Here is a 22,125-nt window from a genome sequence, read left to right as displayed (position 1 = left end):
ACAGTTCTGTAAGCCATTACTTTTTGATTTAAATATTTGTGTTTGATACTGTTATGAATTCAAATTTGAATGATCTACATCTAAATTGGAAGGAGTAAAAGTAAAGATATCCACGAAGCACTTTAGGCCCCTAAACTCCAGAGTTAGGCCCCTAAATCCCCAGGTGTGGCAGCACTGCAATCCACAAAGCTTCTGCTTGGCTGCTGCCTAACCCTGTAGGCACCTAAACTCACTCGGTGCTTAACTTTCCACTGTAAAAGTTCCCTAGGCGCCTAAGTTTTAGACTCTGGGACATGCCCACCACTGCCCCACTCTGGGAGTCCAGATGCCTCCCTCCCACCTAAGCCCAGAGTGATTAATGAACTGGGGGAAGATAGGCATTGGGCTGCCTAAATTGCATATGGGGCTTGATCCAGTAGGTGCGTTCCCTTCCAGACTGGGTCCCATTCAAAATCCATTGGAAAAGGAAGGAGTGGTGCCCACCTTATAACTTTTAGTCCAGTGGTTAGAACACTCCCCTGGGATGTGGGAAATGCAGGTTCAATTCCCCCCTCTCTGCCAGAGGGTGAGAAAGGACTTGAGCAGGGGAATCTCCTGTTTCTCAGGAGGGTTCTCCAACCACTGAACTACAGGATATTCTGATGTGGGGCTCCCTCAATCTCTCCTGCTGAAGCTGTTCCGTTGTGGATAAATAATGGAGTGAATGGAGGAGGGGTTATGGGACTTGGGGGTCTCCCATGTGGGTGCTCTAACCACCAACCTATAAAGTCATTCTCACTCATTCTCTCTCTCTCTAATCCAATGACTGCTCCAGTGTGTGTGTGTGTGTTAGGGTACCCATATGGGAGACCCCAGGTCTATTCACTCGTTCATTATTTAATCCACAGTGAAACAGCTTCAAAGGAGAGATTGAGGGATCCCCATATAAAAATATACCACGGCTCAGTAGTTAAGAGCACAAGGTGAGTGTTCTAAGCACAGAGGTAAAGTTTTATGGTGGGCACCACCACCACTTCCTACTCCTCTGGTGGCCATTTTGTGTGGTGTGAGGCAGGTGCACAACTCATTCCTTCAAGAAGGGCCTAGGTCACCTGACATTATGTGCCTGGTTCCCATTTGCGGATCACTAAACAGACCTAGGCACCTCCCTGAAGCCCCGATTTAGGTGCCTATCTCAGAGAGAGACTGGGGCTCAGCAAACACCTCTCTCATCAGCATCTCCCTTGGGTAGCTTAGATGGCTCCCAGGATGGCTCCCTGCCTAGTGTGTTGGCTTTCTAAGTTGCCTATCTGTCCCCATTCATTATATAGGAGCCTAGGCACCAAATTCAGGCTTTGTGATCAAAATAAATTTGTTAGTCTCTAAGGTACCACAAGTACTCCTTTTCTTTTTAGTGTTTTTTTTGTGATTTTCTAGGCGCCTAAAAGTTGGCCATTGTGATGCTTGGTGTTTCAACCCCTAAGTCCCTGGGAACACTGCAAAGGCAGTATGCCCAAACCTTGAGGGTAAGGAAGGAACATCCTCCATAGCTCTCTAGCAGCATCCTATAAGAGCAGTGTAAGTGAGCTTCAGAAAGAACGATATACAACCCTGTCCACTAGAGACAGGTCGCTGTAGCGCAGAGGGGGAGAGGCATCAAAGTTGGGCAGATGGGGGATCATGTTAGCTCTGAGGTAAGTTTTAGGGGATCGCCACACCCAGAAATAAGGGGGAAATAGCATTATGAATTTATGAGGCAATTGTTCTTCTATTCTTCCCAATGGCTACTCTCCCAATTCTCATTTTACTGAATCTCCATTATATATTATTATTTCTTCATGCTTCACCTCCCTCCATTTCCTTCTGGAAGAATATTGCATCCTAAAAAGGGTGCTGTCTACTCAAATGTTGGCAACAGTTGTTTTTTTATTAGTTTTGGTCAAATACCCTTAAATATCACAGTGACGGTCACAATATAAATTAATTAAATATTAACTCTGCCAAAAAAACCCTTTAAATAAATAATAATTTTAGCACTTATACTGCAGGTTTCATACAAGAATTTCAAAGTACTTTAGATATATTCATTAATAAAGCCTCACATCACCCTCCTTTAATGCTGTCCATCCTTTTAACAGAAGAATAACCTAAGGCTCAAATAAATTCAGTCTTTTCCCCAGTGCCACGTATCAAATCAGTGGGAGACCTAAGACTAGGACTTCTGACTCATGCTTAATTCTCTAGTAAACAGCTGCAATATGTTTGACTACACCTGTACTAAGGAGTGAATGGGAGACTTGGAGACAGCTCTCCTGTAGTATGTCATATTTTTAAAGGTAATAGGGTAACAGTTTGACTAATCTTTATTTCCAAGTTTAATTCATTGATATATTTTTGCAAGATTTTATTAAAGTTATGGGTAATTCATTCATAATATCACTAAACTTTGGAAAGCTTTGGATTAAAACAAATGGATCTGAATTTCTGTGTTGTTAGTTTGCACTATAAATATTCATTTTATATGCATTGATTAATAATCTTGCATTATTCTTTTACAAAAATGCTTCCTATCATAGTTCTAAAAATACAAGGACATTTTCCATATTACCTGTATTCTCTTATCATTGGCTTCCATTCTTTCTGTAAGGATTGATAATCTATGAGTAAGTTCCCCTCTCTCTGCAAGATTCGTGTCTTCTGAAAGTTTCTGCAATACTTGCAAGGCATCTTTAGTCTTTAACAGCTCTGTTTCAACTTCTCTAAGCTTCCTGGATGTATTTCGTTCCTGTTCCTGAGACTTCCTAAGGAGTCCCCTTAGAGATCTTACCTCACTATAATGTTTTGCTATAATATCAGGCAAGTTATTCTCCGCATTTTCATATTTACCTATTGCTTTCAAGTGCCGATACTGAAGCTGTTTCAGAAGCTGGTTTTCTAAGTTTGATGCTTCGAGTTTATGCTGGAGGTCAGACAGTTCATTTTTCAGCTCTTTAATTTTGTGAAGTCTTGCAGATAATATACGTTGAGCCGTAGCATCTTTTTTCTGGAAAATCATATTATTCTGAGTACTTAAAAATGAAGTATTCTGGAATTTCATCTTCTTAGATGGCAACTTCTTGCCTCCTGCATTCAGACCAAAACAAACTAATAGTGACTTACATATCATTTAATGGTACAGAAAGCAAAATCAGTGCATACTTTTACTCATAACTACTTATCCTAAGCTACTTAAAGGCAGTATGTATGGCACAGTGTTCAAAATCTGTACTAAAATTTCACTGTTCAAATATTTTGTGCTGATACATCTATAGCATGGATTTTTCCTGGCAGCATTTGGCCACTAACTAAACGCAACTAAAGCCAGGTCCATATGAGGTCCAAAGGTTCCCTCACTTCCTCATTCTATTGACCACTATCTTCCCGCAGAAACCATCTTCACTCTAGATAGCCTTAGTGCTAATATTCCAGCAACAGCTTTCCCTGAGACAAATTAGGCTTTCTCTGAGGCTGGTAGGATGTGCTTACAGAACAGTCTCCCCAACGCCACCTAAAATAAAGTTTGTCTCTCAGTAATTTATTGAAGTCAATGTGTGTTTTGTCGGAGGATTAGGTTGTATGGGCCTGATCTAATTCCCTATGGAAAGACTTCCAATGACTTCAGTGGAGTTGGATAAGGCCCTAGATTAGGAAAATTCAACTCATGATGAAGAAGGAAGAAAACAATAATTTACTGTAAAAATTCAGAAAACAAAGTGATGGTAATACTACATATCCTAACAAACCTGCATCTAGGAATTCTATATCAGTTGTATCACTTTCAAACCATCTTTTGATTTGAACTAAATCAAAAATAGCTTAGAAACACAAATGTAGTGTTGTTTAAATTATCAGGCATTTAGAATAGTTATACAGTTTTCCATTCTATATACTGTATTTGATAAATATTCTTAACAGCCTGAAATTCTAAGGGTACCGCTACTAAGCATCAATATCCCTTTCTGAAGTATAAATGAAAATTTAAAGGGTTGGGACTGTAAGTCTGACTGTTTTCCTTGCTTTTATGCATACATTCAATTTCATAGTAACTCTAAGGCATTCCAGGAAGTGTATTGCTAGAGAATTAGTATTATAATTTATATAGCACCCAAAATCTTCTAGCCATTTTAAAGATAAATATGCATTCAGGGTCCCTGCCTTGAACAGCTGACAATCTAAGAGCCAGGTCCTGTTAAGCACCCCTGTTGAACTCAGTGGGAGTTCTGGATATGAACTATTTACAAGAACAGGCTTTAAGTAGAAAACATAACAGATTCAAGGATTCCATGGCTGGCCCACAATATTTTGGCACCTGAGGTGGCGAGCTCAAATGACGCCCCCATGCCCCCTCACTTGGGCCAAAATTCTGAAACTCTGGGTCCTATTGGGCACCTGAGGCAGCCGCTGCAGTTCACCTCATGGTAAGGCCAGACCTGACAGATTCATAGATTCCAAGGCCAGAAAGGACCATTGTGATCTTCTAGTCTGACCTCCTGTGTAACACAGGCCACAGAACTTCCCCTAAATAATTCCTAGAGCAAAGCTTTTAGAAAAATATCCAGTCTTGATTTTAAAATTACCAGTGATGGAAAATCCACTACAATCCTTGGTAAATTGTTCCAGTGATTAATTACCCCTCACTATTAAAAAATACACCTTATTTCCAGTCTGAATTTGTCTGGCTTTAACTTCCAGACACTGGATCATGTTACAGATGAAGGTTGGGGATGGGATTACGCAAACAAGTGATTACACACTGAAGTTAGCTGGTGTCTTGTTAATTCCATGATTTTTTACTATAGTGTTTTCTAGTTTTGCTTATTTTCTCTAGCCTGTCTTATTAACAATTCTTTCAGGAAAAGACTAGGTTTTATGGGCCTTTTGGAAGAAGTATCTCAAAAGGAGGGCTTGAAGGAGAAGGGGGTGGAGGCATGATGGATGAGGTCATGGGAGTTGGGAATTCCAGTTGTATGGGGCTGCATGGAAGAAGGCCCAAAGGGTATGTCTACATTGCAATAAAAGACCCATGGCTGATCCATGTCAGCTGAATCAGGCTCGCAGGGTTAGGCCTGTGGGGCTATAAAATTGCAATGTAGACGTTCAGGCTCGGGCTGGACAAGTTTTTGGGACCCTGCAAGGGTCTTGGACAGGGGTAGGAGTGGGCACCCAAGTTTTATAGTCACTTTGTGCACTTGAATGGTGGGAATTAAGGAAATCCATTTCCAGACATGAAAGTAAAAATGAGGGTTTGATGGGGATATTTTCTTTATTGTTAGTGTTTACACAGAAGGAATATATTTTGTATAATAGGGCTAATTCAATATTATTTTGGCTGACAAATGAGACTGAAATAGACCTAAAACAAAAACTAAAACTTAAAAACTTTTATTTTATGTGACATATTAAGACAAAAACTGTCAAGAATTGGGGATAGTACCAATCTTCATATGTATATTATTTAGCTATTGTCAAAAATCTAATTCATTAGTGGGGAAACAAGAACAATGTTCTTTTTACCTTTTGGCTGACCATTTTTCTTATTTTTCTTCAGTAGTTTCTTCTCTTTGGTTGCTGATAGTTCTAAATAATTGCTATTGCCAGCTGATTCCGAATAGTCAGTGAGAAAATCATCAGAGTAGTTAACATGAGAACTTTCACATTCTCTACTGCACCTACTATAATCATTAATTCTGCTACTACTGCTGCTTCTGGTGCTCTTACTGGTCCTAGGAGATTCATTACTGCCTCTTTTTTTTGTGTACCTTTCTGACTTACTATCTTCTGGCACTATAATACGGAGGAAACAGTCATCTAGGGCCATCATTGTGTTGCTAGTAGAGGACATCATAAATGGGTTCCATGACCTATCAGGAGTGGAATGTTTGTCAGTTTATACACATAAATATGAAAAAAACATAGTATTTATTTGCCTGTTCAAAAGTATATTTTCTCCTTAAGTCTAACAGAAACAGACAATTGTGTGGGCTGAAATAAGGCAATAATTTAGGGCTCATCTTCACTGCAACAATTAGTTCAAGTTAGGGTTGCCAACTTTGTAATATTTAAAAAATGGACACTTCAGCAGGAGAGCTAGAACCTCCCCTTCCTCATCCCTGCCCCACACCTTCCCCCCAAAGACCCGTCCCTGCCCAACCCCTTCCCCCCCAGGCTTCATCCCTTCCCTGCTTCTTCCCCTGAGGTCCCATTCCTTCCCTGCCCCATCACACCGAGGAAGCACCCCCATTTGCTCCTCTTTCCCCTTCCCTGCGTCACTTGCTGCTCTTCCCCACTCTCTCCCCCACCTCTGCCCGGGTTGGGAGGTACTTGCCTGCAGAGCCGGGGCTGAGAGCTGCAATGCCCATAGAAGGCAGCCCCGGCTACATAGTGGCTGGTGTAGGGTGATGACTCTGCGCCTCCCCACCTCCCCCACCCGCAGTAACCGGACTTTGGGTATCCAGTCAGTAGATCTGACCGGACGTTGTCAGGTCCCCTTTTCAATAAGACTTTCTGGTCGAAAACCAGGCACCTGGCCACTCTAGTTCAAGTTAGTACTCAGATTAATGCACTGGAGCTAGCCTAGCTCAAGAGCGACCACACTTCAAAACAAATGCCACCCATCAGCCTCAAGGGGTAGGGGAACTTGATGGGGCCATCAGTGAAAGAGCTTACCCTGAGTTATGGGTTATATGGTAGGAGCCCTGTAACTCCCACACTGGAAACAATTAAATTGCTGGTACAGAAGAGTATGTGTGATGGGCAGATAGCACCCTCCCCTGTATTTAAAATTTAATAAAAGTTGTGGCCTGCTACTTAAAATCCATCGATGTGTCTGTCCTCATTTCACCATTGTGTCCAACTCAACATTGGAGATACAGAGTGATTTGTTTAGCAGCATAGAGTGACTGGAGAAGCTGTTGCTGAGTTGTAACTGGACCTGTTGTAACCTTACTACATTACTAGTTCGAGCGTTAGAAGCACTGGAGCTTCAACTCCCCAGGGCCTGGCTATTCTGTATCTGGAAGGGAGCTTCCCAGTCCAGATCCACACACTCATGCTAGCAGGGCTCACATTAACATTCTAAAAATAGCTTTGTAGACACTGCAGCTCGCCTGGTGTTTGGCCTCTGAAGCCTGGCAAGGGGCTTGAGAGCTCATGCTCCAGACTGAGCCACAATGTCAAAGCAATGTCTACACAGCTATTTTTATAGTGCTAGCACAAGCCCCGCAAGCGTGAGTCTGTGGATCCGAGCCAGAAGGCTCACTCCCAGATGTAGTGTAGACATGCCCGGACAGGCCAGCTAGCTCAAGCTTAAAACACCATCTACTTCCAGCTAGAGATTTTTGTGTGTGGATGGGAGTTGAGTTAGGGATAACGCTCGAGTTATAACTCAAGGCTAACTGTGCTGTGCAGACAAACCCTTAGATTCTAGAGAGAGAATATTATACATAATCTTTGTTATTTAAGAGTTTAACACCATATAGGCATATGTTCTCAGGAGTCTCAGAAGAGGGACAAAATTTAGTGTACCAGTCGGGGAGTTCATATTAAATAGTGAGGATAAAAAGAAATAATAAACTCTATTTTATTCAGAAAATAATATCAAACTAAGACATTTCCAGATTTCTGAGTACTTGAGTTAGCTACATTTTCATGTGCTTTTGCCATATATCCAAAGAGGCGCAATTGCATTTGAAAATGTGTCCTTTCCTCCCTCCACTCAAGTTTTCAAGCAAAATGAACTACGAATTTTGGTGAGTTTTTCAGAAAATAGGACAGTTTTCATATTCATAACAAGATAGAAAATACCTGAGGGTTTTTGTTTCTGAGTATTTCACACACTTCTAGTTATTATTCACGTGAGATCGGGACAGCAAATCGGAGAGTGTATAATTGCTTATTCACTGCATTTTACTTATTGGAGCTACTAGGAGCTAGCACAACAGATTAAGTTACACTTTCAGCAGTGCCATTTTTATATTGTGATTCTTCAAAGGACTGCTTCCTGTGTGGAGTTCACCCTGCCTCCTCTTAACATCATATGAAACCTGTCAGGGGAATTCACCCCTGTGCAGGGACCTCTCCTCTCTCCCCACAAGGGATACCCTAATGCATGGGATATTCATGATATTCAGATGGGGTGGGAAGAATGGCAGGGGCAGTACTTTGTTGCAGTCATTCTGTGCCACTGCAATGATCCATAAGGGATCAGAAATCATGTTTTAGCCTAGGTATTAGGCAAGGGTCTACATTCAAACATGGTTTACAAACTCCGTTTCAACCATCATTTGGCCCCAGGCATCCAAAAGCAGCAAAAATAGGGGGTGGGGGGAGGGGAGAGATTAATTATGGTTTGAAGACAGTCGAAAGAAAGAACAGGAAAGCACAGCCTGGGTGAGGACGGTGTTACCATATGGTTCAGTGGTTCCCCCAATCAGCCAGTCCAAGGCCCAGGGCACCACCACCAGGCCGCCTCAGTCTGAAGGACAAATGGGCTTAGGGCAGGAATGGGATGGAGTTAGAACCTGTGGGACACCACAAGCCCTGCAAGGCATGGAGATGCTGCCAGGAAGGTCAACCTGGTTGAGGGGCCCCCTGGAGCTCCTCTGCACCTCCCCCCTGCACAGATAGAGACCCCCCCTTCCCTCCCCGCACTGCCCCCCTGCTCCCCTGTCCCCCCTGCACAGATAGAGACCCCCCTTCCCTCCCTGCACTGCCCCCTACTCCCCTGCCCCCCTGCACAGATAGAGACCCCCCCTTCCCTCCCCGCACTGCCCCCCTGCTCCCCCGCCCCCCCTGCACAGATAGAGACCCCCCTTCCCTCCCCGCACTGCCCCCCTGCTCCCCTGTCCCCCCTGCACAGATAGAGACCCCCCTTCCCTCCCCGCTCTGCCCCCTACTCCCCTGCCCCCCCTGCACAGATAGAGACCCCCCTTCCCTCCCCGCACTGCCCCTACTCCCCTGCCCCCCTGCACAGATAGAGACCCCCCTTCCCTCCCCGCACTGCCCCCTACTCCCCTGCCCCCCCCACCGGGGCTCTCGTCCCCTCGTTACCTGGCTCTCTCCGCTGCCCTCGCGGGAGAAGCTGTTTTAATTTCTTTGTTGCTATGGGAACGGGGCACTCTGGCGCTGTGCATCCTGGGGCTTGTAGTTCAGTGTTCTGAGGGGGGGTGTCGCTTCAGCCGCCTTCCCCTTCGTATTTCTGCTTGATCCCTCCCACGCTCTCTCCCCTCCCTCCTCCCCGCCCCGCCTTCGCCCTGCCTCCCCCTTCCCCCCCCCCCTCTTTTTAATATTCGGGAATAAATGCGCTCTGTGGTGTTTGCCTTGCTGCCCCCTACACCAGTTTCCAGAGCCCCCAATATCCACCCACAGGGGTTGAAAGGGGAAGGCCACCCCGGATCAATTTTACAGTGAAGAGCAGCAGTGATCGCTCCTTAGCTCCCTCCATCAGATCCATGGAATAACCCCCAATGTCTGATGCCTTAGAAACACACCGGGCTCTCTTCTCGCTACAATCCCAGCCGTGCTATTAGGCTGTAGGGAGCCTATGACTGAGGCGTGAAACACACACAGCAAAATCCTCCCTTACAGGCTACCCCAAAGAGAGAGGAGGCAATAACACACCCAGCCTTATTCTCAAACTCCAGAGAAAGGAGGGGCTGAAATGAAATGAAACTGAGCATATTAGGATAAAAAATACTAATGAAAAATTTAAATAAATATTTTACTCATATAATTATAAACATTGAAACAATTTTCTTCAAACCTGGGAATAAAAAGAATTGTGCCCCACTGCATAAACCTTGAATATGACGTTTTAAATCAATAGAAATTTGGGCCAGATCCTGTTCAATGGGAGTTTCAGGTACAGAGTGCCTACAGGATCTTGTTCTTGATAGCTGGGTAATAAAAATGAGTAATGCACTGTTCATCATTTTGTCACAGTCCTGCAAGGTACTAAATGCCTTAACGGCCCCATCCAACGAATACTGGTATGTTTAATAATTATTAGTGGCATGACTAGTCATGATAGTTGGCACTATGACTTGTAGAAAATGATTACAGGATGAGACCCTTCATTTGTAATTCTGCAAAGCATTTTGAGGCCTGTAAAAAATGCTATTCAAATCAATAAATAAAAATAATAGTTCAAAACTGGCTAAAATCTTTATTTTGTGATTGTTTTTTATTAATTTTCATAAAGAAACCATAAAAATACAAAAAGGTAAATGACTCAGCTTGTATATGTTACCAGATATTGCACATTTTGCAAGATATCCAATAGAATGATTCTGTTATACAACTTTACAGCTTGTCAGAGCTGCACAACCAGACGATATAAAATGAGATAAGAAAAGGAAAGAGGGAAGTGGAGATGGGGCAGGATGGAGAGAAAAAAACAGAGACAATAGATGCAATGGAAGTCTGGCATTATTTGAGCTATCTCAGCATTCTTTATCCAAATTTATCAAAAAGCAGGGTCCAAGTTTCTTTGAATTCATATAGTTGCTCTGCTCTAAAATAATTTTTGTTGAATTTAGTAAAAAAAAGTCTCCTGGGTAAATGCTTGTATGCTGAGTTTTAGCATGAAGTACGAGTTTTTTTGGCATAGTTTCTTTCTTTCTTTTTTTTTTTTTAGAAAAATTGTCAGCGAAAGTTTTTTACTCCCTGTCTTAACTATTTGTAAGACTGTCTCGCCTCCTTACTGGAGAAGCAGGTGACAGAGATTGAGAAATAGTTAACTTAATAAAGTGTCCATTCTGTTGTCTTTTTCAATAAATTTCTTCAGAATTCCATTTACATAAAGAGGGAAATAATTTTTCACACAACAGAGCAATGTATCTTTAAAATTATATAATGGTCCAAATAGGTAGTAAGTCATTTACCAAGTGCAGTTCTTACTGCTTACTATAAGTATAATTCTATTGGAGTCAATTATAGTTAGTACTATGTTCAGTGTTAAGCATTTGCAGTATTGGAGCCTTGAAGCCTTGAATCTTAAAGTTAAACATTTAAAAAAGTTTTGCAGAACTGAGGCCTAAATTCTTGAGGCCTAATTCACCGCTGGCATTAGGAGTCTCAATTCCATTGAAATCAATGGAGATGAGCCTACTTACACCAGTTGTGAATTTGGCCCTTACAATTTAAAAATAATGTGATATTTCACATTCCTAAAATAAAGTTCATTCTGAAAGATCCCCAAAAGCTAAACAATATGTGTATTCAGCACCACTGACAGGCAGCTGTCTATGGGAAGAAAAGCAGCAGTCACATGGAAAACCAGTGCCCTGTACTACTCAGAGAAAAGAATATTTTCACAAGGAAACCTGGCCCCACTTTTACAAAAAGTACCATGGGATCTTCATTGGCCACACAGAGTACAGAAAAACTTGTTTTTTAGTGTCTCATGCATAGGGTCATCCACATGCCTCCACCCATCTTGCCCACCCCAAAATTAATTCACAATGACCTAACATATATTGCAAAGAGAAAACAGAGCCATAAAGTTTGGATCCTGATCTGAATTTCCCAAAGCCTCAGAGTGTTTGAAACTGTGGCTTTAGTTCAGGCTGATCTCATAATTGTTGTTTCAAAATTGTTTTGTTTTTAAAGGGAGAGTTTGTGGGTGTTACTCTGCATATAAGCTTCAAACTGAGGCTCCTTATTTTAGTCCCAGAGTGGGTGTGAGCTCTTGAATACAGGGGATTATGAAAATGCTGACATCCCTTTAAACTTTGTCCTGCAGCTTTGCAAACTCTTCCACACTCTTTCCCCTCCCCACCAGCATTTCCCTTGCCCTGTCTGATTGGTGCACCGCTCTGCCTTGCCTTTTATGGACTGTCACCCGGTCAATTCTAAAGTGAAGAGGCTAGGGGCAGGTGCAAGTCCCTCTGCTATAGATACTTTTGCCAACCAATCCTCTCCCAGCTTCTAGGCTCCCAAAATACCTAAAAGAGCCAATGAAGTTGGGAAAGCCCAGGATAACAGTGGGAGGGAGAGGCTAAAACTAGTTAGATTGATGTGGAGGGGAGATTCATTTGGGAAGGGATTCTGGCTGCCCTGGGAGCTGCTGCATGTCAGGCTCACTCTCAGGGCTCTGGTGACTTGTAGATAGCAGGATTGTTCTGGTGGTTCTCTTCTATAACGGTCAAAATGGTGATCAAAGTCTTTGTAGCCACATCCTCTGGGTCTACAGCGGTAGGTTACTCATATAATGTATGTTTCACCCCTACCCTCTCTCCACCAGGATCAGTTTTTTTTGTGAATTAACTGGTGTCTAAGTACGGGATATGTATGTATTAGTTACCAGGTGAGCCTGGGTCTGAATGTGAGGGAAACAGTGAGATGTCTCTAGTCTCATGTCTAATAGCTAATTCTTGCAAGTGCCTCCTCACATGGAGAATTATAGTTCATAAATGTGGGTTGTGTGTATTTAAATTCTAATTGCAATTAATATATTGATGTCTAAATATAATTTCAGTTAAGAGACTGAAATCTCTTTGCAAATAATATATACAATAGGTGTATACAAAATGGGCTATTCTGTTTCCCTAAAAATATTGAGCTAGGTTGTTTGCAGTAGAAATTATATACTTTTGATCAATACTTTGTGACTCTGCTAAGGTTTAATGCTGTTGCATAGTGGATATTGTTTCCAGGAATAAGCCAGAACCAAAGTGAGAAGAGTAAAATTACACAGAGTAAACTTGTTCCCAGTTATCCCCCACCCCCTTTTTTTTTTTTTTTTTTTTTTTTGTCTCTTGAAAAGCTATACTGGGGATTTTAGTTTTGAACCTTGCTGCTGTAGTTGTCAGCACAACATGTTGGCTGAAGTGAAGGGCATGTGAAGAGAAGAGAGCTGGAAATCCAGGGGAGGTGGGAACTGGGAAAGGACTATTTCCTTTTATATCCAGTTCCCAGAGGAGCTCCGATTGCAGCCCTGCTTTAGCAATCGCTCAATCACAGTGACACAGTAAACAAACTGGCTAGTGCATGCACATAACTGTAACTGAATCTCTACAGTTACACCGACGCCACCTCCTTAAGAAACTTCCAGAGCAGAAGAGTTGAAAAGTACCAAAAAAGCTACCATTCTCTGGAAAAGTCACTGTCTCTGGCAACTAAGCAGAGCCCCACTAATGCCTAAAGTGGATCATAACAGAGAAATGACAAAGCTCTTACTAACCTTGCTTAACACAGAGCTTTTCAGCTTGAAACACTTTTATTGTAGACTTTTTAGACCCATTTTACCAACCTTTTGTTTTTATATGAAAAAATGAGATGTAAAGTATGAGAACAGCAATAAGGCAAATACTGTTGGGTTGCTAATCTGTAGTCAAGCACAGATTATTTAAATGGCTGTATAAATTGCCATCTACCTTGCACAGATTTACTTTTTTCTTACATTTGAACATTGAAGGAGAGTCATACCTAGCTATCTTTGTTCCCAATCAGCTGTCCTTGAGGAAAGCTGCAAGCATGATTGAAGTCACTCTGCAGACTTTATGTGTGTGTAATGGCTATCATTTTGGTTAGTCCCAAGGATTGAATCTGTGAGACTAAAGCATGAGCCTCTGGATTAAGGCCCCAATTCCTCAAAACACTTAGGTACGTGCTTAAATCATTACCGCCAATGAGACTACTCATGCTTAAAACTGCACGTTTCAGTGCTTTCCTGAATCAGAGCTACTGTATATTCACCTAGCTGGCATCTGTAGCAGATTCCTTTCTTCTATGGATGAGGCACTGAAATGAAAGGGACACATAACATGCCCTGAACAGTGGATTACATATGCTTATCATCCAGATGCACCAGTTTAAGCACTGCTAAAGCAAATTACTACTATTGCTAAGAAAGGTGATCAATGCCAGAGGGACGTTATAACTTTTGCATTTTTTTATCCCAATCTTCAGTTGTTGTTAGCAGTATATGAATATTATGCTTGTGAAATGTCAACACATTTTGGTTGACTTTTTTATTTTTTTTGGTGGTTGAACCATTTTTACACATTTTTATACAAGCACAACTTTAATTCTGCATTTCCTGGATTTCTAATGTTAGACAGGTGTGTTATGTGTATGCATTTTTTAACACCACTGTTCTCAAAAGGTAACATACATTCAGACTATTGATATGGGCCTGCAAACTTAACTATTCCTTAATAAAATGTTTTGCTTGAGTGATTTTTCTAAGAAGTCATATATTGTTCTTATTGTAGTATTACTATAGAACAATAGGAATGGAAAGTGCCCTTTTAATAAACTTTAAATATATATAGCATGAAACTCATCTCATACAGAGGGCCAGCATACACATTGCTTAAGTCCCACTTAAGCCTTATTTTGTACCAGTCTTGTATTGTCCTTCTGTGAATTTTATCAATTCAGAATTTAAATTGTACTGGTATTACTGATGCAGCCTCCAGTTTGGCTATTTACTGTTACTTCAAATGCTTATTGTTTTGAAACAGAATAAAAACATATTGGCCCAAACTCAACTGGTGTAAGTCTGCGTAACTCAATTGTTGTATGCGGTGTTATAGTAGCTGTGTTGGTCCCAAGATATTAGAGAAACACGGTGGGTGAGGTAATATCTCTTATTGGACTAAATAAATTCTGTTGGTGAGAGAGACAAGCTTTCCAGCTGGACAGAGCAGAGCTCTTCCTCAGGTCTGGGAAAGGTATCGCAGCTAAATACAAGGCTGAACAGATAGGTTAGCATAAGTAGTTTGCACATATTCTAAAGGACAATTCAAGGTGAAGTGGTGTTAATGGGTGCTAACTGCTTATACTAAATACTTGCGTTCACCCTTGTATTTAGCTGTGATAATCTGAGTATCTTTCCCAGACCTGAGGAAGAGCTCTGTGTAGCTCAAAAGCTTGTCTCATGCACCAACAGAAGCTGATCCAATACAAGATTTTTACCGTGTCACACATCTTTTCTGTCTAGCTCAATTGTTGTTGTTTTTTTTTAAAAATTACTCATATGGATCTGTATTTGCAATGTGTTATTGACTTAGTAAAATATTTTCCGAAAGTGAGTCCAGCGAACCTGATTACATTTTGATACCATAGACCAGATCCTCAGCTGGTGAAAATCAGCTAAGCTCTGGAGTGAAATCTATTGTATATATTTTCCCTTACTAAATCTTTACATATTTTAAATAAATTATGCAGAGCTATTCATTAAGGAAAGATGAAGATCAACACTTAATTTTAGCATCCAGATTTACCAGATGGTTGGCTTGAAAAAGTCATAATCATTGAACTAACTATCTCTTAAAGTGTTTAGAAATCAATACACTTAAGAAGTACATTGCTGTATAATAAATCAGAAGAGGAGGATTCATTCTTAAGGAGAGAGAATACCATATCTCCTCCAATGTTCCTTACTGCCGTTCATGGTTATGACACCTCCAAAATCTTTTAATGTCACTTTATAAGCTCTTGTTATATCTGACCTTTTTATGTGCTCCCCTGCCTTCTAAGAATCAATTTTTAATTATAAAAGATGAGTCAATGCACTTAGAAATGCTCATTGTGTCTACTGCCATGCAGAGTGCTTGCAGGATTGGGCACATACCTTGCATATTCTCAGTAAGTCCAATCATTTCCCTTCATAATAAGAGTGGCAGGGGGTGGGGTTCCTCTCTGCTGATCATCCTAGTTCCACACAAAAAGGGTTTGCCACTGTGAACCGAATCCCAGTGGGGACTATCTGAGGTCACTCAATTAGGGTGAACTGCAAAGAATGGGGCTGACTGTCCCCCAAGCTGGTGGATATTTCAATACTTACATTTACCGAGCCAGCACAAAACAGCTTTTTTATTACCTCACTAGTTGCCCAGAAACCAACAACACAGTTCTCTTACAGTAACCCAGCCTCAGGCCTCCATCCAGGTACCCAAGTCAAATGTGATGAAGATTTCTGAAAATCTTATTTCATCAATTAAAAGAAAGGTTCTACCAATTCCAAAGGATCAGACACATTACCTTCCAGGGAAAAGAGAACTCTCCCCGGGGCTCCCGCTGGCTTCTCCTGGATATTCCTGATCTTAACCAAATACATGCTTACAGCCAATTCTTATTAACTAAACTAAATTTCTTAAAAAAGAAAAGAGACAGAGTATGGCTAAAAGATCAATATACATACAGACATGAGTTCAATTCTTGAATTTCAGATACATAGTAGAGATGGTGAGCTTTGTAGTTGCAGAGTTCTTTTAGAATTTAGTCCATAGGTTATAGTCCAATGTACAATATCATATTCAGGGTGTTTGCCACTGAACTGGGACCTCAGTCTTGCAACTCAAATTTCCCCTGATGAAGCTTAAGCAGATCTGAGATGTCAGGATCAGGACTCAAAGGTCTTTTATACAGTTTTGGTTGACCATACAGTCCTGGGTAAACAATAGGCTTTTGATGTAACATCTTGTTTCCTAAGCATCACCTGTAATTAGTTTCACAAATTAACATAGGGCAGTTTATCCATTAGGTAGTCTATTAGAAACTTCAGAGAGAAATATAGACAATGACATTATTTCACCCAAGATTCATCTAAACGTTAATATTCCCTTTTGATCTCTGAATTAATAGTTATAGTGACAGACAGGAACTGTCTGATTACATGGCTGTCATCTAAGATATGCACAATTAGTATCACCTTTCCTTCTTTAACAATAGAGGTTTGCATTTGAAAGTTCTAGCCTATCTAGCCTTGAAAGGCCTTAATGATCATTTCTAACATGTCTCTACAGGCTGACTCTGGGTTAGTTAGCCTGCAAGATGCTTAATCCTTTCCAGCCACGTGTTACACTCTTTATAAGATTCATTGCAAGTATATAACAGTGGTCACAATAATGATTTGCATGATTATATTTTAACTAGATAATATCACAGCCACCTGTTTGTGTAACATTGTAGGGCTTATGTCAGTGTGATACAGTGTCTGTAGACACTGTATTACTTACATTGGCTGTTTGCTGTCTTCTCAATTTCTCAGCAGGAACCCTGAAATTGACAAGTTTCAGAGTGGTAGCCATGTTAGTCTGTTTCAGCAAAAACACCTAGGAGTCCTTGTGGCACCTTAGAGACTAACGCATTTATTTGGGCATAAGCTTTCATGGGCTAGAACCCACTTTATCAGATGCATATAGTGGAAAATACAGGAGCAGGTATAAATACATGAAAAGATATGATTTGCCTTACCAAGTGTGAGGTCAGTCTAATGAGACAATTCAATTGACAGCAGGACACCAAGGGAGGAAAAATAATTTTTGAAGTGGTAATGAGTGTGGCCCATTTCAGACAGTTGACAAGAAGGTGTGAGTAACAGTAGGGGGAAATTAGAATTGGGGAAATTAGGTTTAGGTTTTGTAATGACCCAGCCTCTCCCAGTCTTTATTCAGGCCTAATCTGATGGTGTCCAGTTTGCAAATTAATTCCAGTTCTGCAGTTTCACATTGGAGTCTGTTTTTGAAGGTTTTTTGTTGAAGAATTGCCACTTTCAGGTCTGTTATTGAGTGGCCAGGGAGACTGAAGTGTTCTCCTACTGCCAGCAATGCCCCTCTGCTATGTATATCGGCCAAACCAGACAGTCTCTACACAAAAGAATAAAAGGACACAAATCTGACATCAGGAATCATAACATTCAAAAACCAGTAGGAGAACACTTCAATCTCCCTGGCCACTCAATAACAGATCTGAAAGTGGCAATTCTTCAACAAAAAGTCAGAGTAAGAAGCCCAGGTGGCTTCCCCCACCTCGCTCAGTTGGGACCCTTGGCTGTCTTGTCAATTTCATGGCTGAGTTGTGAAACTGACAAGCCTGCTCAGCTCCTGGCAGGTAGTAGGCAGGGTGGAAGAGCGGTGAGAAGTTGTGGGCACCTGGACCCTGCTCTGCAGGGGCAAGAAGCCTGGGCGGCTTCTTCCCACTCCCAAAGGGAAATGGGGAGCTGAGAGGGATGGGGGCAGCCTGCCAGGCATAGATGACTAGTGCCTCCCCATACTGGGGGGGCACAAGCTAAAGGGAAGAACACATGACTGACCCATGTGTATCCCCTGCCCAGTGACCCCTCCCACCCTGTGCCAAGCCTGGGGCCACAGCACTCTCCCTGCCCATTATCTGTTGAGGGGAAAGGGGGAGCTCTCTGTCCTTCTCTCTTTGCGCCACATCTCACACATTTGGCCGGCCACTCTCCCTGGCAGCTAGCTGGAGAGCGGCACGGAGCCGCTTCTGCCTGAGAGAGCCTGCTTTCATAAAATGTATTTCATAAAATGTAAACAACATATTTAGGTTTTTAATTCTTGCTGACCCTGATAAAAATTGTGTGTGTTAATGTTTGGATTGGATAGTGCATATATCAGTCCACTGCATGGTTGCGGAGGACGGGAGAGGAAAGAGAGGTCACATAGCAGGCACTTAGCCAGCTGAGGGCAAGTGAAGGCCTGTGTATTTAAAGTATTGAGCACTTACACTTCTGTTTTACAATAACTCATCCATTCAGCAGGATTGTGCTGAATACAGAATAACTGTATTCTTTTACTTTGAAATACATGCTAGAGCACTAGTATCTGGGAGGGACAGGGGTGGGTGAACTTGGCCATGTGTAGGCTTGAGCTCATATTGCAAACAGAGAAACAGGATAGCCCCTCTTACCATGCCGAGCCACAACAGAAGCAGCAATGTAATGAACATAAATAATTTTCTGTCAGCTCATCAGAAACAGATTGTTTTTATAGCGTCAGATCAGAGAACTGCATCAACTTTATTTGCCAGCTTTAATGCTGCTTTAAACTTGCTGACCAGATACCCTCTGCTGTTGCTGGACACCTATGGACAGTTGGTCGGTGGGTAAACTTTGGATGCCAGGGATATAGATGAAAATATTTTACTCCACAACAGATGAAACTACCACTGGTGGCCAGGATGCAGCAGCACCACTCACTCAAATGTGGGCCAGCTGCCCACTGTCAGGGGAGCTGGACCAAAACAGTGATGCTGCAACCCCATGCACGAGGGTAGGTCACAGTGCACAGAATAGGGAGCCAAGCCCAGCCAGCCCCCTGGACCAGAAGTCACTTCAACTGGGGCAGGCGGTCTGGGAGGTCAAAGTGGGATAGTCCTGTGAAACCTGGGACTATTGGGAGCTATGCATGAGATCAGAACCTGTGGGCCCCACCTTAGGTACCCCTTTAGATTGATCTATATAGAGCTTTCATGGAGCCCACCTTTGGCACAAAGAGAATGCACCCTGTATGGCTGATTTATCTGCACCATCCCCTCACCCACACAAGGGTGAAGAAGACTTCAGTAATGTACATGAGGGCCTTGAATGGGCCTTCCACAAGAACATAAATTTTACTATTTGAGTGCATGGAAGAGCAGTGTCTGAACAGAGCATGAGCATGATGATTTCATCATATCCCCCTTAATGTATTCTTCTTCTTTCCACCCCACATCCTCATCTCCCACTGTCTAACCCACCACGCCCACATCTCATACCCTTACCCCCTCAGGCACCTCCTGAATGGAGAGGAGGACAGCAGGGACCCAACAGTTGAACAAAAATTGGCGATTGGTCCTGCTTTGAGCAGGGAGTTGGACTAGATGATCTCCTGAGGTCCCTTCCAACCCTGATATTCTATGATTCTAACTCACACTCCAATCCCCTCCAAGGGACTGGAGGAAAAGAGCAGTTGTTCCATCTATGAGTCGACTATCCATTCCTTGTCCCTACTGAGATGCAAGAGTGGTAAAGGGGTGGAGTCAGGATTGCACTGGTGATGGAGAGGGATTGTTTACCTTAATCTGTACAGATGATAGCAAAAAGGGCATGCTATGTGTGAGCAGCATTTATTATTAATTATTATTATTATTTACTACTGTATTTTGGCATTTACTACTGGCACACAAAATAATAGGTGCAGTAGAGTTGCAAAATAGCATCTCAGGATTCAAATAATTTCTCAGTCACTGCTTAAGTAAGCCCCACCTCAGATATAAGTGTTATCACTAAAGCCCTACTTCATGATATTGCAGAAACTGGGGATCCTGCAATATTTGTCTTCCTCTGCAATTTTGATTTTAATTAGCCTACTTTATACAGTCCACAATTTTGCATACATTTTGAGTATCCAATTAGTACTACACTAACATTCAATGTAAAAGGCTAAAGTGACTGGACTCAATTTCTACAGCAGTTGTATTAAGACATTTAGTCTTTTGAATTTTACATTGTACCTGTCATAAATATAAAGGGAAGGGTAACCACCTTTTTATATACAGTGCTATAAAATCCCTTCTGGCCAGAGGCAACATCCTGTTAGCTATAAAGGGTTAAGAAGCTCAGCTAACCTGGCTGGCACCTGACCCAAAGGACCAATAAGGGAACAAGATACTTTCAGATGTTGAGGTGGGGGGGAAAGGCTTTTGTTTGTGCTCTTTGTTTACATGTTGTTCTCTCTTGGGACTGAGAGAGGCCAGACAGAAATCCATCTTCTCCAACCCATCCTAATCCAAGTCTCCAATATTGCAACCCGTATAGGTAAGCCAGGCAAGGCGGGATTAGTTTATCTTTTGTTTTATGTGAATTTTCCCTGTGTTAAGAGGGAGGTTTATTCCTGTTTTCTGTAACTTTAAGGTTTTGCCCAGTGTGGGATCCGCTGTGTTTTGAATCTGAATACCCTGTAAAGTATTTTCCATCCTGATTTTACAGAAGTGATTCTTTTACCTTTTCTTTAATTAAAATTCTTCTTTTAAGAACCTGATTGATTTTTCATTGTTCTTAAGATCCAAGGGTTTAGGTCTGTGTTCACCTGTACAAATTGGTGAGGATTCTTATCAAGCCTTCCCCAGGAAAGGAGGTGTAGGGCTTGGGGGGATATTTTTGGGGAAGACATCTCCAAGTGGGCTCTTTCCCTGTTCTTTGTTTAAAATGCTTGGTGGTGGCAGCATACTGTTCAAGGACAAGGCAAAGTTTGTACCTTGAGGAAGTTTTTAACCTAAGCTGGTAAGAATAAGCTTAGGGGGTCTTTCATGCGGGTCCCCACATCTGTACCCTAGAGTTCAAAGTGGGGAAGGAACCCTGATAGTACCGGTCACTTAAAAAAAAAAGAGAATGTAATATAGTTGCAGCAAAATATCTGGTTATCAAAAAAATTAGCAGGCATAATATAACACTTAAGGGTTTATATCATTCCAGATTTTTTTAAAAAAACAAATAGGTGTATTCTGGCTTTTCCAAATTGCTGCTATTAATAAAAGTCCATTATTACTTTTCCGTGATTTTTCCATGTCTTGTCCTCAATTCAGCCGCAATTATTTGAAGATCATCCCGGGATTCAAGCAGGGCCTTAATTATTTTATAGCTGAGGCATAGAGCTGTTAAAGGTTACATGGGCAGGGATTGTTACTTTATCTAGGTACGCAATGCTTAGCATAATGGGGGCCCTGGTTGGGGTGTCTAAAGTTACTGTAATGCAAACAATAGATAGCAGGTCTGGGGCAGAGATGAGAACAGAACTCCTATTTCCTGATTTCCATATTTTGTTCACCAATACAGTATAAACTGTTACGATACTTTATATGCTCTCAGTCCTGTGCATTGATACGAAAACACAGGCCAAGGTTTTTATTCAGAACTGTTATGAACATAATACAATAGACTTTTACTGATACTTTTTAAAATCTGAAGCTGCCTCTGACCTGAGATAACATTAATGTGAGTCACCCCTTTTACAACTATGTGTAAATAATGCATAATACAGTACTGACAGCTCCAGGCATTCAAAAATCATGAGTCAGACCCCCCACTAAGTACCACACTGGCTTAAGAATCACCAGAGATTAAAAAATAATAAACGTTGAGGTCTTTCCCCCACCTCTGGTTTCCTTTTTTAAATGTCTCTGTATTTGTTTTACACTCTGTCCTAATATTGTTTGAGCTGAATGTTCTATCCCACTATACCTATGTGAGTCTGAAATTAGACAAATCTTGTTTACCCGTGTCTAATATTTAAAGCCATAAACTAGGGAATGCTGGGTTGCAGTTCAACTGTCGTTCCTCCTCCCAAAGCTCTTGGAGCACTAGGTGATGTTGCACCCTGTATACCA

At 41.7% G+C, this 22,125-nt stretch overlaps 2 protein-coding genes across 4 annotated transcripts in view; one reads left to right on the top strand and one right to left on the bottom strand.

Annotated features, from left to right (window-relative positions):
• LCA5L (lebercilin LCA5 like) overlaps positions 1 to 9,176 on the bottom strand; it is a 33,693-nt gene extending 24,517 nt beyond the window's left edge. For all 3 annotated transcript variants that reach the window (XM_038398037.2, XM_043507201.1, XM_038398041.2), the window contains exons 1-3: positions 9,067 to 9,176; positions 5,533 to 5,879; positions 2,588 to 3,102 (exon numbers count right to left, since the gene is read on the bottom strand). In XM_038398037.2, the coding sequence (XP_038253965.1) occupies positions 2,588 to 3,102; positions 5,533 to 5,879; positions 9,067 to 9,149 (945 nt within the window). In that variant the 5' untranslated portion in view covers positions 9,150 to 9,176. The remainder of the gene's footprint in view (positions 1 to 2,587; positions 3,103 to 5,532; positions 5,880 to 9,066) is intronic.
• Positions 9,177 to 12,015: 2,839 nt separating this feature from the next.
• Positions 12,016 to 22,125, top strand: part of LOC122458571 (SH3 domain-binding glutamic acid-rich protein-like) — a 54,191-nt gene continuing 44,081 nt past the window's right edge. Inside the window, exon 1 of the mRNA XM_043507219.1 lies at positions 12,016 to 12,210. Within this exon, the coding sequence (XP_043363154.1) occupies positions 12,166 to 12,210 (45 nt within the window). The 5' untranslated portion in view covers positions 12,016 to 12,165. The remainder of the gene's footprint in view (positions 12,211 to 22,125) is intronic.

This window comes from Dermochelys coriacea, chromosome 1 (assembly GCF_009764565.3).
Source record: "Dermochelys coriacea isolate rDerCor1 chromosome 1, rDerCor1.pri.v4, whole genome shotgun sequence".
NCBI classification, from domain to species: Eukaryota; Metazoa; Chordata; order Testudines; family Dermochelyidae; genus Dermochelys; species Dermochelys coriacea.
The sequence above is the reverse complement of the archived record's forward strand: the minus strand, read 5'-3'. Positions and strand labels throughout refer to the sequence as shown.